The 15,301-nt window shown below is 44.8% G+C and overlaps 1 protein-coding gene across 1 annotated transcript; it reads right to left on the reverse strand.

Moving 5' to 3' along the window:
* Window positions 1-3,176: 3,176 nt before the first annotated feature.
* On the reverse strand, window positions 3,177-10,383 carry ADAD2 (adenosine deaminase domain containing 2). Its single transcript, XM_044659410.1, has 11 exons — window positions 10,205-10,383; window positions 9,155-9,351; window positions 7,450-7,593; window positions 6,238-6,378; window positions 5,251-5,460; window positions 4,869-5,019; window positions 4,604-4,771; window positions 4,239-4,462; window positions 3,691-3,928; window positions 3,420-3,540; window positions 3,177-3,281 (listed from the first exon to the last, which is right to left on the reverse strand). Exons 1-11 carry the CDS (start codon window positions 10,381-10,383, stop codon window positions 3,177-3,179), a joined length of 1,878 nt encoding a protein of 625 aa, XP_044515345.1.
* Window positions 10,384-15,301: the final 4,918 nt, after the last annotated feature.

The raw sequence follows: 15,301 nt of genomic DNA on the forward strand, positions 1-15,301 counted from the left end.
ATTGTGTTGAAAGAGGACAAGATTTGGTGCCGAGCCCCCCAGAGGAATGAGGTTCCATCAAGTCAGTGCAGTTTGACACGGTCCTACACTGAAAACCAGCCACAGGACGGATGGAAAAACCAATCAAACCCCTCTGGGTGACTCCCTTCTGACCAACACTTCTTATTATTGAAATTATTATAATCTATATCTTTAGGAAAACTCCAAGTCTTATAGTCTAGATACAGAAATTCCCTTATAGAAATCCTCTAAACATCCTATAATAAACCAGCATTTAATGAGTTAATTGTTCATACCCTCAGCAAAATAGCAGAAGCTGTTTTAATCTCTGTCTCAGAAATTTGAAGGACACAGCATGGCAAATCAAAATACTTTCTTGCTTCATTGTTTTCCCACACTGAACTTAACTCCATAAATTTAAAGGTTATCACTCTCAGCTTACCCTTTGAAATATGTTGAAGGTCTGTTATCAAAATAATAATTGGATAACAAAGTCTTGGTAGTCTTGAATTCTGTTTAGATTAAAATGTAATCTATATGAAAAAAATGTACTCTTATGCCAGCTTTTATGTAAACTTGAGCTTTACACTGTTTAGAGAAAAAATGTAATTCTTGCCGGCATCTGGGAACTTGAGAGAAAAGTATAAAAAATAAAGATGTAACAGGAAGTTCTCAGAATAGCTTCTGCAACTCCACTGTGTCTCCAACTCTCTCTCTCTCAGCTAAACTGATACATCTCCCAGGATATCTGGAGCTACCGGCAGGCTTCTGGCAATTTGGCACTTGCTTGGGTATTGTGGGGGAGAGGAGAGTGTCTCAGATCTGGGTACCTGAAAAGATGGTGTCCTTGACCATAATAGGAAAATTCAGTAGAGGGGTGGCTCAGGGAAGGAAAAGAGGACAAGTTCTGTTTTGGACATGATTTAAATTTTGAGATTTTTCTAAGAGTTACAGTTCAAAAAACACCCCAAGAGTCAGTTTATGACATGACTAGAGCTTAGGGTTAGACATAGGCCATTGGTCTAGAGATGATCACTAAATCCTAGAAGCTGAAGGGGTCACCAAGTGAGAAAGTATAGAGAGAAAAGGGAATAAGTCCCAAGACAGTTAAAAGCACAACATGGATCAAGATCCACCAAGAGAGACCCAGAAGGATCAACCAGAAAGACAGATAAGAAGAGAAGAGAATGTTACAAAACTCCAACAAGGAATAAGTCCCCCCGGATACAAAAGCAGTCAACAGTATGCAATTCTATAGAGGGGCCAAAAGAGTAAGGACTTAAAACATGCATTTTATTTAGAAATTAGGAGATAACATATTAAATTTTAGAGCTGGAAGAGACTTAAGAGACCATCTAGTCCAATCTTGTCATCTAGATGAACTGAGTCTGGCAATAAGGAAGATGACTCCTGAGCTAGCATGCACACTTTCTACTCTCCTATGGCTCGATTGATAACTTTGGAGAGAGCAATTTCAGATGAATAGTGAGGGCAGAAGCCAGATGCAGGGGATTTAAAAGAGACTGTGAGGAAAGTATTAACATCAAACTTAGATGGTTTATTTGTGAGCATTATTAGACAACAACTAATAGACATGACAAGATGTAGTGAGGGTTTTTTCAAGGACAGAGATAGGAACAGTTTATAGGAAGCAGTGAAGTTCATTCCAACTCTGTTTTCCATAATCTCTAACTTCACTCATCCAATTACTATGACTGAGAGCCTGGGAGCCTCTTGAGCTGTCTGATGGCAACTAGCTGAGAGCAGTCCAAAGGTCTAGATCAACAATTCCCAAAGTGGGCGCCACTGCCCCCTGGTGGGTGCTGCCAGCGATCCAGGAGAGCGGTGATGGCCACAGGTACATTTATCTTTCCTATTAATTACTATTAAAATTTTTAAAAAATTAATTTCCAGGGGGCTAAGTAATATTTTTTTCTGGAAAGGGGGTGGTAGGCCAAAAAAAGTTTGGGAACCACTGGTCTAGATAGCTCTGACAGCTCCCAGGACCCCAGCTGTAGAAAAGGCACTGACTTTTCAGAGGTTGCGACTATTCTCCAATGACCAGGAATTGCTGACGGAGGTGGTATTTGACTGACCAGAGAATCAGAAACAAGGAAAATGGTAGAGAAGAGTCCAGGAACAGAGGAAGGCCATGCCCAGAGAGAAGGGGGATGGGGACCCATTCTTGAATGTCTGTAAAATGCAAAGAGGACTGCAATTGGAACCCCAAAACCTGACCTAAATCCCCACTCTGTCAGTCCCTAGCCATATGATATTAAAAATAATTCTCTAGATGCAAGGTTACAGAAACCTGCACCTGATGAAAGATCAGAGCTACATATTTCTTTTTCTAAAAAAAGAATAGTAGTATCGCAGAGTTTATTGTGCCTGGTGATGTAAATAAGTGGTCAGCCTTGAATTTCTTCATGTGATGCAGGATTCATAGTCTGGGCCCCTGTACAGAATCACCACCATTTTCTCATACTTCTAAACAGGTCTTGGTGATAACTCTGCACCATTCTAGTCCCTTAGACAGACAGTCCAGAGAATCACTTATACTTTCATCCAAGATATTTCTCATCTCAAGATTTCTCAGACCTGCCTCAAGGTTGTTAATATTTTCCACCTAAAATCTGGAAATAGTTTCCCTTTAGCACTGGCCTCTGGGTTTACTTAGCTAGTCCACTGGCCTCCAGGCTGAGTGCTTGCTGAATCTTTTCTTCCCCATGTCAGTAGGAAGACAATATAAGATATTTAATTTCTGTACTTCCACTCCCTCATCCATAAAATAGGGGCAATTCTGCCTGTATTATCCATCTATCTCAGAGATAGTGTTGTGAGAGTCAAAAGATAGAGAACATTACCATTTTTTTATGTTTTATTATTATATTATCATGTCTAACCAGGACTGCCCAAAGAACCAAAATTTTATCCAGGACAAATCATAAAGCACATAGTTTCCAACCAGGGGTCTCAAATGTTCCTTCTTCAAAACTGAAATATAAACCCTCTTCTCCTAAATCTTGTCCAGCCCAGTGAAACAAGTAGTCCCTTAGTGCTCAGGTACTTCCTAATCCCTGCCACACATAACTCGTGATCCACTCCTCCTACCCCCACCACAAATACATCCAAGGCTTCCTTGTGTCAGAAGGAGGACACAGGGCCTGGGTCTGGGTTCAGTGACAGAACCCACCCACCAGAGGCTTGGAGGGCCAAGAGCCCAAGTCCTGCTGTTCCAAGTAAGCAGTCAGCTCCTGTCGAGCAGCACGGTATGTCCCTGCCTAGAAAGAGGAGACAACCAGGACATCAGAGTGACCCCGAGTCTTGAGGCAGAGCAAGGGTAATGAGGAACGGACAATGGGGTTCGAGACAAGGCCTCACTGCTGTTGGAAAGTCAAATGAAAGGCGTGATCACTGACCTTGGCCACCTCATATGTGTCCAGTGCCAAAAGATCAAGTCTTCCCAGGGCTTTGGCCGCCTGACGGAAAGCACGAAGGAGAGCAGCCTTGCAGAGGCGGGAGGGAGGACCCAAGGAACCTCTGAATGGACAAAAGTTGTTGTGACCTCCAAATCACAGCCAGGCCCCTGTACACTGACAAGTCCTGCTCTCTGGGTCTCCTCCCAATATTGGACCCCTTTCCCCACCTTAATCCACCCTCTTCCTCCTCCTGTACAACACCTGGCCTTACTCTGACCACACGCGTCCTGTGTTTGTGTCCACAACCTCCAGGCTGGTGTCTCCTAGGCTCCAATTGAGGCTGAGGCCCTGGCAGTTGGAGGGTGCAGGATCCTGGGGAGCCACAAGTGGTCCCAGAAACAGGTGCAAGGGATTACGGGCATAGGGAGGTGGCAGACCTGGTCCCCCCTCAAGGCAGGGCCTGTCATGGATGACTCGGCTCAGTGTGGAGGGGTCATGGCAGGAGTCAGCTGTGGGAAGAAAATAGAAGTCTGAGGCGATATGAGGGTCATCTCTCCTCCATGAAAAAATAATATTTACTCAGCTCTCCAGACTTCCCCCCTCCTAAGATTTAACAGTTAGAAAGGGCCAAATCAAGATCATCTAGTCAAACCCCCTCATTCTACAGAGGAGGAAACTGAGGCTTCAAGAGGTGCTGTGAATCATCCACAGTCACACAGGGATATCTTTCCACTGTAAATCCAGGGCCTCCTTCCAATACCCTCTCCCTCTCTACCACCCACCCCTATAGCTGAACCCCCCTCTTCCCTTTCCCCTTACCAAGGACAAGGCTGGTTGCATAGAGTGGGGGCAGGAAGTGGGCCAGCAGGCCCCCTCCCAGTCCCAGCACTGCCCATCGAGCCACTTTGTCACTGGCTGACAGTGAACAGACCCGGGCTGCCCGGAATCCTGGGTCCAAGTAACAGACGGGACGAAGCTCTCCCCGGGCATGGACTTGAAGACGAAGGGAGGGGCTATGGAGCGAACCCCCTGAAGAAGGGAGGCTGGAGAAGGCAAAGGAGAAGGAGAGATCAGAAAGATGAACTAGTGTAGAAATAGTTTTCAGATTTCTCCCACCTTGACCATTCCCTCCACCCTCCATTCAGAGACCTCCCCAACCCAGGCGATCCAAATGTCCTGCATACTAGATGTCATGGGCAGCACCCGCAGGAGTGTCACTGAGATAGAAGTGTAAGAAGATTTTGGGTTTCAGGGCAAGAGGAGGACCAGGGCCAGGCCGAGCAGTCAGCACTGATCGTTCTGCTCCCTCTGGGCCCCCACTAGCCACCAGCAAGAGCTGTCGGAACAGGAACCTGAAAAAAAATGGAGACAGTAACAGATAGACATCTTCTGATCAGGGCCCCCAACCCTAAAGGCACTGGATCCAGCTGTCCTCTCTGCATCTCTCACCTGACCAAGGCACGACGAGCAATGACCAAGCTGTGTGTGTCATGGAGTCTTCGGCCCATAAACTCAATCCAGCCCCTGTAGCCACCTGAACCAGTCCCTAGAGCAACCAGCTCATAGGTCTCCCTGCAGCCACCCTTATCATCTGGCACCTCTGTGGGGAGAAAATGAATAGCAAGGGGTGAAGGGAGAAGGTCTGGTGAGGAATCCTAAAGGAAAGGGAAGGGATGCTGGAGAGAAAAATGGGAAAGGAAGCCTTGGAGGACTTTGAGGTGAGACCCAAAAGGAAGGAAAAAGGAAGAGAATCTAGGGGTCTCTGGAGAAGATGGGGCCATGGAAGAGCCTGTGGGAACAGAGGAAAGAAGAAAAGTCTCAGGCTTCATACCCCTTTCAAGGATGACAGCTGCTATATTCCGTTTGCAGCCTCGGTAAGGTGAGTTTTCCCCTATCAGGCGGTCAAATCCAGAGCTCACCACGGCTGCACAACGCTGCTCATGGGTCAGAATGTTCTCTAGAGGAAGAGTAGGGAGAGGAGAGGAAGGACCCTCAGAGTCTTTTACCCCATCCCCCCTCTTCCCTTTCCTCATGTAGCACACTTTGAGGTAGAAGAGCCAGGGGATTGGGGCTAGTTTCTGGAGACCAAGCAGAACTGGGAAGACTAGACAGAAGTTAACTACCCAGAATGGGATAAGCTGTCAGGGACAGGAAGGTCTCCAAAGAAGGTGGAGAAGCATGTGTGATGTGACACAGAGAGACCTCCCATTCACATGACCACTCTAACTCAAAGTCTCTAATTTGGGGTGGAATAGAGGGGAGAGGTACCAGGGAAGGCTCACCTGCAGTTAAAGAACAGAGTGGAAAGTTGCTGGGAGCTTTGAAGGGGGCTGCAAAAGACAAAAAAGGGTAGGGTCCTCTCTGGGGTCACCTGAAACACTAGGCTCTGCTCCTCTCCCAAGATATGAAATGGAGGCAGTTGAGGAGAGCAAGAATGTGACCACTTTATAATCCAACCCCTTCCAGGACTGGGCTGGAGGAAGAGACGAGAGCTGGGCCTGTGGTCCCCTCTCCCCACACAGGTTCTGGTCTCACCTATCTAGCACCTTGATCAGGGGGAAGCCCCACTGGCAATCTAACTTCACCAGCTCTGCAGTTGAAAGGGCTCTTAGACCTCCTCTAATACACCCCTCTCATTTTACAAATTAGAAAACTGAGACCCTGAGAGGATTCATGATTGCAGCAAGGTCAAAAGAACAGTAAGCAGCAGAGCAACTCTTACCTTCCTAGTGTAGTTTCAATCTCTCCTCCCCAGTGAATACAGGAAAATAGTTGCCCTCCTCCCCACTAGGAACCATCTCCTTAAGATGGACAATACCTGGGTTCTCCAGCTGAGTCCTGACCCAGTTGAGAGCAAGAATGGCTGCCTGCCCCTTTGCCTCCTTCTTGCTGCTACCTGTGCCCTCAGGACAAGACATCTCATCCAGCACAGCGCAGACAGAGAAGTGTCGGAAGGGGACTGAAGGAAGGAAGGAGATTTTAGAATCAGGAAGGCAAGTCTCCAGAGCTTCATCTATTCAAATGACCAGCCTCTACAGCACCATCCCAAGGCTGACCAACAAAATCCTAATCAACTCCTTCTTCAATATAGCTTCAACATGAAAAGTCAAAACTGTATTTTAACATTTATAGGCTCTATGAAAGGGCCTTAAGACATTCTAGTCCAATTCCCTCCTCATTTTACAAAAGAAGAAATAAATGGGTACTCCCTTAGTTTCCAATTCTTTGCCACCACAAAAAAAGAGCTGCTATAAAATCTTCTTATACATATGGGTCCTTTTCCTTTCTTTGACCTATTTAGGATAAAGTTCTAGTAATGATTTCCAGGTTACAGGGTCTGCCCAGTTTAGTAACTTTGGAGGCATAGTTCCAACCTGCTTTTCAGAGTGGCTGAAGAAATATGGCATATCAATATAATACTTCTGTGCCATAAGAAATGACAAAGTTTTGGGGAAACCTGGGAAGACTTGAATGTTCAAGGAAGGGAGCAGAACCAGAACAATTTCTGGGAGAACAGCACTGTAAAAAACAAAACAAAGAGTTCGGAAGGACTTGAAAATTTTCCTCAACACCAATGACCAAGCACAATTCCAGAGGTCTCAGGATGGACTCCGAATACACAGAAATACACATACAGTTCTGGACATGGGTAAAACGGTCATACTTTGCTTGACTAGGCACATTAGTTAAGAGGGGTCCCGTTTCCTTTTTTCATTTTTCAAGGGGCAAAATGGAAGGAAGAGAAAAAACACTTAAAGGAAAAAAGTAAAATTTAATTTAAAAAATGAGGAAATTCATATGTAGAGTCACAGAATAATTTGCTTAGTCTTATATTTGTAACAGAGTTGGGATTTATACAGAAAGAATCTCCAAAAGGAGAGTGGGAAGAACAGCAAGTAACAAATGGCTAATTCCCATCTCAACAACCAGACCACAGTGAAGGGTCTGAGGACCTCTCTACCTGTCCTCCTCCATCCCATCCCAATGCCTGACACAGTGATCTGAAAACATACCCTCCTCCCTCACTTACCTTGGACCTCATTCTCTACAAAGCGCAGGGTAAGGCCTGTGCCCACTGCATATCGAGTGAGGAGGCTCAGGGCCTGGCCTGGAGGGGGGTCTTTGTGTCCTAGGATCAGCTCCCTGACCACAGTGGGAGGATCTGAGAGTGGCCCTAAGAGGATCGAAGAAAGCCCAGTTACGTAGACTATTAAAGCTGAAACTTTCAGTGGTTTTAGAGATCATTTAGTGACACTTCCTGTTTCATTAGAGTAGGAAAGTGGGCCAAGGGAGGCTAAGTGATGACCAGGATCACAAAGCTAATAAGCGGCCAAGCTGAGATTGGAAGCCATGGCCCTCAACCCCACATCCAGTGCTCTCTCCACTTAACTCTCTCATACCAAAGGGCTTCACTGACCCTAGTAATTGCTTTCCCCAACTCCCACCTGCTTCCAATGAGAAACTGGGTAGGAAGGGACCTCAAAGGCCTTCCTCAAAAGTCATCAGTCCTACTCATAAGGAAATAAGCCTACATTCCAAAAAATAACACCTATCTTCTTTTTCAAAGACTCTAAGTGGGAGAGAGCCCACCACCTTCTAAGGCAGCCCATTCCACCTCTGAACCGTGTTGACAAGTCATTTATTTTCACCTGAAATGAAAATCTCCCTTTAAAAGATTGCTACCAATAACTCCTAGAAATAGTATGCCAATCTAATTTCTTGTGACTCCATTCACCACCCCTGTAACTTTCCATACCAAAGTGGCCCTCCAAGAATATTCTGTTTGGCCAGTCACAAAAACTCAATGAAGAAAAAAAAAATAAAAAAAAGCAACAAAAAAGTAATAAAGAGAAATATGATCAAACAAAAATAAATTCAACTTGAGAAAATGATAACTTTTATATATGGGGGAAACAGGATGAAAATTTACTGGTGACAAGAATAGTAACTATTCAGAGGGTAGGTGTATACTGTATTGCCTGCCCCATTAGAATATAAGCTCCCTTAAGATAGGGACTATCTTCCCTTTGTATTTGTAGCCTTAGTCCTTAGTCCAGTACTTGAAATATAATAAGATTTAATAAGTGCTTTCTCACTCATTCAAAGTATAAACAAACAAAAAAGTCTACTCTCTCTTTCATATGACTCAATTTTTTTTTTCCTCAAACCCTTACCATCCACCTTAGATTGTGTATTGGTTCCAAGGCAGAAGGGCTAGGCAATGAGGATTAAATGATTTGCCCAGGGTTACATACATAGGAAGTTTCTGAGGTCAAATCTGAACCCAGGACCTCCTGTCTCCAGGCCTGGTTCTCCATCCACTGGGCCACCTAGTTGCCCTCTCAAACTCTTAAGAGCTAGTATTTATAAACTATCTTGAAGTTTACAAAATGTTTTACAAATATCTTATTTGATCCTTACAATATAACTCCTGTAACCTGGAAGGCAGGTGCTATTATTATCTCCATTCTTACAGATTAAAAAAGTGAGGTAAACAGGGACTTACAAGGCTTGCCCAGAGTCACAAAGCTAGTTAAAAACCACAGAGATACATAGCTGCCTGAAAACTTTTTCCCCCATTTCTCTTAAATCTTCTCTGCTCTAAGGTAAACATCCCCAATCCTTTGAACATGATTACTGCCCCTACTCCCTTCCTCAGGGAACCCTGAGGTCCCACTCTCAGAACCAACCCTCAAAATCCTACCCCTACAATCCCCCAGGGCTTCCTCCCCTACCATCCCCAGCTGCCTCATTTCCAACTTTCTTCTTCTTCTCTTCTCCCTTAAGGGGTTCTGCTTGGGAGAGTTGGACGTCTGAGGAGACCTGTCCAGAACCTTCCAAGGGTCTCCAGGGAATGGGGCCCAGGGTAGGGCCAGGAGACATCTGCAGAGAGGCTGCCAGGCGGGGTTTCCTCCGGGTTGCCTCATCCATGCTGGGAAACAGCTGCTGAAAAATTGAGGGAATGGGGGGGGAAAAGGGAGGGCGGAGAACAAGCACAAGATGAACACAGCTCACACCTGAAGGAGGGAGTCCTCTCTGTAACGTCGGTCACACACACCCCCCTTTCTTTTTCTTGGCTCCTGTCTTAGCATCAATACTATGTTATTGGTTCCAAGTCAGACGAGCAGTTCAGTACTAGGCATTTGGGAATTAAGTGACTTACCCAGAGTCACACACAGCTAGGAAGTGGCTAAGGTCAGATTCTAAAAAAAATTTTTTTTTAATAAAAATCCTTATTTTCCATCTTAGAATCAATACTGTGTATTGGTTCTAAGACAGAAGCTCAGTAAGGCATAGGTAATGGGGGTTAAGTGACTTGACCAGGGTCACTAAAGGGGCTTTACAAACACCATCTCAATTGATTCTCACAACCACCCTAGCAGGTAGTGCTCTGCCTTCAATTCGGGCAGTTTTGGGGGCCCGGCTCAGTTTAAAACCCTCATCTTCTCAGAAAGAAAACCAAGAAAGCTTGGGAAGGGCATTTGAGGGGTCTACTCCAACCCTCGTGGCCTTTTGACGAAAGAGGAAACTGAGGCCTGGAGCAGTTAAGCAACTGGGCCAAGGCAGCCCGGTCAGAACTGCGTGGGCTCCTGGTCAAGTGTCCCACCCCCCCGAACTCAGGGTCTTCGCTGGACGCCAGGTTTCTGGGTTTGGGAGGTGGCAGGAGAAAGACCTCCAGCTTTGAAAGGGGAAGAAAGGTCTCGGGGCTCTGGGATCCTCTCGAACCCCACTTCTCCCCTCTCTTCACCTCACAGCGCGTGGCGTCGGCGCGTGGCGCCCGTTACCCACGAGAACGTCCGTTACCCACGTGATGGTGCCTTGGCTTCCCAGTTCCGCCTTCTTCCGCCGCGTCTAGGCCAATAAGAATCCAGCCTGGGAGGCTGCTCCCAACCAATCCGAGGGCTCGCTGCTTAAAGTTCCGGGAGAGCCTGCTGGAGAGCAGAAATTCTAGCCCTCGAGGCATACAACCCTTTTGCCAGTCTGTTGTGGAACTCTTTAAATGCATAAAATAAAAGGAAACCAACAGTACTGAAATAGTTTTGTAGGTTATTTAACTTCCCTAGTAGACCTCGGGTCAAGAACTCCTGCTAGTTTTCCATTTTAGCGTTACTTAAGCTTGGGAAATTTAGAGAATAGTTTTGTTGTTCTTAAAAGCACCTGCCCCTGAGGACAGCTAGATGGCTCTGTGGATAGAGACAGGAGGTCCCGGGTTCAAATGTGAACTCAGAAACTTCCTAGCTGTGTAACCCTGGGCAAGTCAATTAACCCCAATTGTCTAGCTTTCACAGCTCTTCTGCCTTGGAACCAATACGTAGTATTGATTCTAAGACAGAAAATAAGGATTTTTTTAAAAGTAGAAGCTTACATTCTAATGGAAAGGACAATATATATAAATCTGTATATACAAGATAAAAAGAAACCGTTGGAATAGATGATTTCCAAGGTCCTTCTCAAAACTAGTTTGGTACAGACCCCATCTTCTGCTGAATTAAGCCCAACTTGATGCCATCTACTTCAAGAAACTTCTGATTAGCCCTCCATCCAATTACTTTTTTGCCTGGAGCCTCACCAAAACGTTGTACCTTTCTAGTGCACTTGTCATCTAATATAGATTCTTATACAGCTGCTTTTCTACTTCTAAAGCCTATACCTATTACAGTACTTAACATATTATATATATATATATATATACATATATATGCATATATATGTGGAAACACCATCTGACAATTAGAACTATCTAAAAATGACATTGAGGGTAGCAAGGTCCCATTACTGAAAATATTAAAGCAGAAGAATGGTGGCCATCTGGAAAAGGTATTTCCCAAGGAGAGAAATCCAGGCTATCTATAGCCATGTGAAATAAGGCTCAAAATCATTACTAATTAGAAAAATTCAAATGAAAGCACTTCTGAGTTTCTGCCTCACACCCATCAAAGTGGCAACAATGATTAAAAAAAGAAAATGATAAATGCTGGAGGGACTGTAGGCAAATGAGTACATGGATGTCTATTGATCGTATCACGTCAGAGCATTTGAAAATTGTAATGTGACAGGTGGCATGATAGAAGCCAGGCGAATGTGTCTTGGTGATGTCATAGCTGTGCCCTGGTCCACTTCCCTGCTTTTTGCACTCTAGAGAGCTGGCAGGGTAGTGTCCATTTTAGCCACAAAGTGGTGTAATCTCCACACCACCAATCCAATGGCCATCACCAGAGGGGAGGTAGAATTCATACCTTGGTCAGAGGAGAGGGAGGCAGCTTATCCTCCAAAGCTGCAGAATCCCTCACTGTCTGCCAGAAAGAATTCAATTAATAAATCCATGAGTATTTATTAAGCCCCTACTATGTATGTCCCATGTACCGTGTCAGGCCCTGGGGATGCGATTAACCAATAAACATTTATTAAACACCTACTATGTGCCAGGAATCATGTTTTGCAAATGACAATCTCTGTCCTCAAAGAACTTACAGTCTAATGGGGGAGACAACGAGCAAATAAATATGTACAAAGCAAGCTATATACAGAATAAATAGAAAATAATTAACAGGGAGAAGGCACTAAAAGTAAGAGGAGCTGAGAAGGGCTTTGCCCTCAAGGAGCTAACAGTGGAACAGGGGAGGCAATAAACAACCAAATATAGAAACAAGCTATATACAGAATAAATGGGAAATAATTAACAAAGGGAAGACTGGAATTAAGAGGGGTTGAGGAAAGCTTCCTATAGAAGGTGGAATTTTAGCTGGGACTTAAAGGAAGTCAGAGAGGTCAGCAGTCGGAGTAGAGGAAGAAAAGCATTCCAGGCGTGAGGACAGTTAAGAAAGAATGCCTGGAATGGAGAGATGGTTTCAGGTAAAAAGAATGTAACAACAGTTTCTGTCCTGTATTCTATGTTCTAATAGGAATTTAGAGTCTAATGGGAACTTTACAGAGGTCATATGCTGGAGCCAGTACACACACAGGCTTTGTTAAATTTTCAGGGTGAGAATTTACAACTTCCAAATCTGCAAATGATACAATCAGAGCTTGATTCATCATTCTGTTGATTGTCCAGGCTTAATGAAAGTGATGGGGGAAATGATAATCATGAAAATTAAGTTTAAAAGTGCCAGAAGTAAAAATTTCTCCCCTTGAGAGCCAGTTGTTAAGCGCTTATGAGCATACCCCTGGGAGCTTAAATTCTAACTGGGAAGAATTTGCTCTACCCTCGGCTCTAAGGTTCTATGTAGATATAAAGCTGTGACCTGGAAAATACACACAACTGCCTCAAAAAGGAAATCTTTCCTTTCTGATCTTCTAATTCCCACATTTGGAATTTCCCTTTTTCATTTGTGACCTATCTCATTCAAAATGGACAATTTCTTTTTTCTTCTTTCATATTTATTTAAATACACAGTGAGATAAACTATAAAAAATAACCTAGCAAGCATACCGGAAAAAATGCTGTAGGATTAAGTCTCCTTCTTCCTATATTTCTTTAGAGCCAGTAGAAATGGCAAAAGGAAAATAAGGAAGGGACTTGCCAAGTTCTGGCAAATCCTCTGAGGAAACAAGGGTGGGGCAGAAATTCTGGAAATGGTACTACTCAGTCTCCCTCTAGTTTTTGGTTCTCAGCATGGTCCCTTGCCTCAGGTCTGAGACTGATTCCAAAGCTGGTCCTTCCTCTGCATATGGCAGGTCTCCCTGCCCATCCATCCCAATGGTTTTCTACAATGGTCCAGGTTCTCATGTCTAGGATCTCTCCAAAGAGGGGAAGTAGAAAGGAACACAATGTACAATGAGTCATTAATAGCTACTGTTGTGGGTATATAGCAGTGATTCCCAAAGCGGGCGCTACCACCCCCTGGTGGGTGCTGCAGCGATCCAGGGAGGTGGTGATGGCCACAGGTGCATTTATCTTTCCTATTAATTGCTATTAAAATTTTTTAAAAATTAATTTCCAGGGGGCTAAGTAATATTTTTTTCTGGAAAGGGGGTGCTAGGCCAAAAAAGTTTGGGAACCGCTGGTGTACAGGAAGGACTACCACCTCTGGTGTGAGGGCTTGCTGAACCCTTTTCATGGATTCTCATCTACCTTTGGTGGCTACTATTCACCCAAATTTCAGCTGGGGCTCCAAGAAGCTGTAGCATGCACAGCAGCCACACTCACATCTTGGCCAACAGGCTAAACAAGGCTGAGGATGACCAGAAGCCTCCAACCTGTCAGTGATTTAGGGAGAAATCTACCCTAAGCATGTAAAAACTTCCCCCTTCAAAGTGGGCAGATGAGAACAATTTGTTCTCTTAACTTAGAAAAAACGCGGGACTATTAAATAGTCATAAAACCACTCTTTAATCAAGGGAAAGGGGGATTAGGGCTACTTGGCCTCTTATGCAGAGCTGCGCCTTGTGCAGAGCCTAAAGGAACACTGCTTCGCTCTGCTCCCTGATGCCCCTGGGAGTAACACCGCTAGATGATCACTCCTAGGGACAAAGGAAATTGGGGAACTCATATACCCTTTGGGAAGATCCAGGGGCTGGGAGAGATGATTGACATTATACTGGCAGGATACAATCAAGCTAGAGAAAGGGATCATAGCTAGAGGCTAGGGGGTAGGGGAAAGGGGCTGCTTACACAATGGATACTAAAGGAATGGTCCCTGCCCAGGTAGTCTTCCTGGGAAGGGTCTCAGATACAATGGGCAAGACTACCTAGGACAAAAGGGTATTTAGCATTTACCCTGGGGTCCATTATTCAGTCTGCAACTGCTAGCCTGAGATTCCCTTCAGGGTGGATTCCCATGGGAACAGGGAACAAGCACAAGCTTTGGGGTCTCCAACCTACAAACTATTTCTAAACTTGGGGTTCATCATACCTCACTAAGCTACAAGTTTGGGAACTCTAGATTCCATGTCAACACAGCCCCCTTTTGGTCAAGACTAAATGTCTCTGACCAACAATGGAACTCTTCACTAATGGTGGGGAATCTTAGGGTACAATGTTAGGAGCCAAGACTATAAAATAAAAATAGTAACTCTTCTAGAAGGATACGGATCATGAGCCCCGTTCGGGCAAGGAGATAATTGCAAAAACCCCCTCCAAATAACAGCATGTTCTTTTCCGCATTCCTTCCTTGTAACATCTAGTCCTTTTCTCTCGTCATCCCGATCGCCAGCCCCCTCACTCTGAACATATATATTCTTGCCCCATACCAGTAATAAACGGGCCATGTTCCATTAGACTTCCTTGTCTTCTTGCGTGCTTGGACTCCTCTCCCTCTCCCTATGGTCTTTTCAGGTGGCTGTTTCACGGACCCCACAGTTGTATCCGGCTGGTTCCGGACAAGTGGCACCCAACGTGTGGGGCACGGAGAAAACAGCTTACCGGACAACTGAGGAACACACTTCGCGGCCGCGAACTAAAGTAACGGGTAGAGGTTGACCGGACAACCTTGAGGCAGGGTAAGTTGTCCCATCACCATAGGCATTAAACTGAGAGGTGTCCGATCTGGGTAATGTATGTGTGTGTGTGTGTGTGTGTGTGGAAAGAGATTCTGTGTGGAGATAGTCTGCGATTTGCATACTGTGTAGTAGGGTGCCTGCCTGAAGGCAAGATCCTGACGGGGGATTATACCGTCCACCTAAGCACAAGCAACGGCAAGAACGTGGGGAAGTGCAAGTGTGTGAATGATGGGTAAGACACTCTCGAAGGAAGCGTTATTTGTTAAAGAGTTAAAAAGTACTCTCAGGGAGAGAGGTATTAGAATTAAGAAAAAAAAAAATCTATTCCGGTTCTTTTGCTTTATAGAAACTAGTCTCGCACCTCCTCAGCTGGCTGAGGATGCTATCTTGGAATTTAAAATTAAAACTGAAGAAATGAGCTCAATTGAGGAACAGAGTTC

This window comes from Gracilinanus agilis, chromosome 2, assembly GCF_016433145.1.
Source record: "Gracilinanus agilis isolate LMUSP501 chromosome 2, AgileGrace, whole genome shotgun sequence".
Lineage (NCBI taxonomy): Eukaryota > Metazoa > Chordata > Mammalia > Didelphimorphia > Didelphidae > Gracilinanus > Gracilinanus agilis.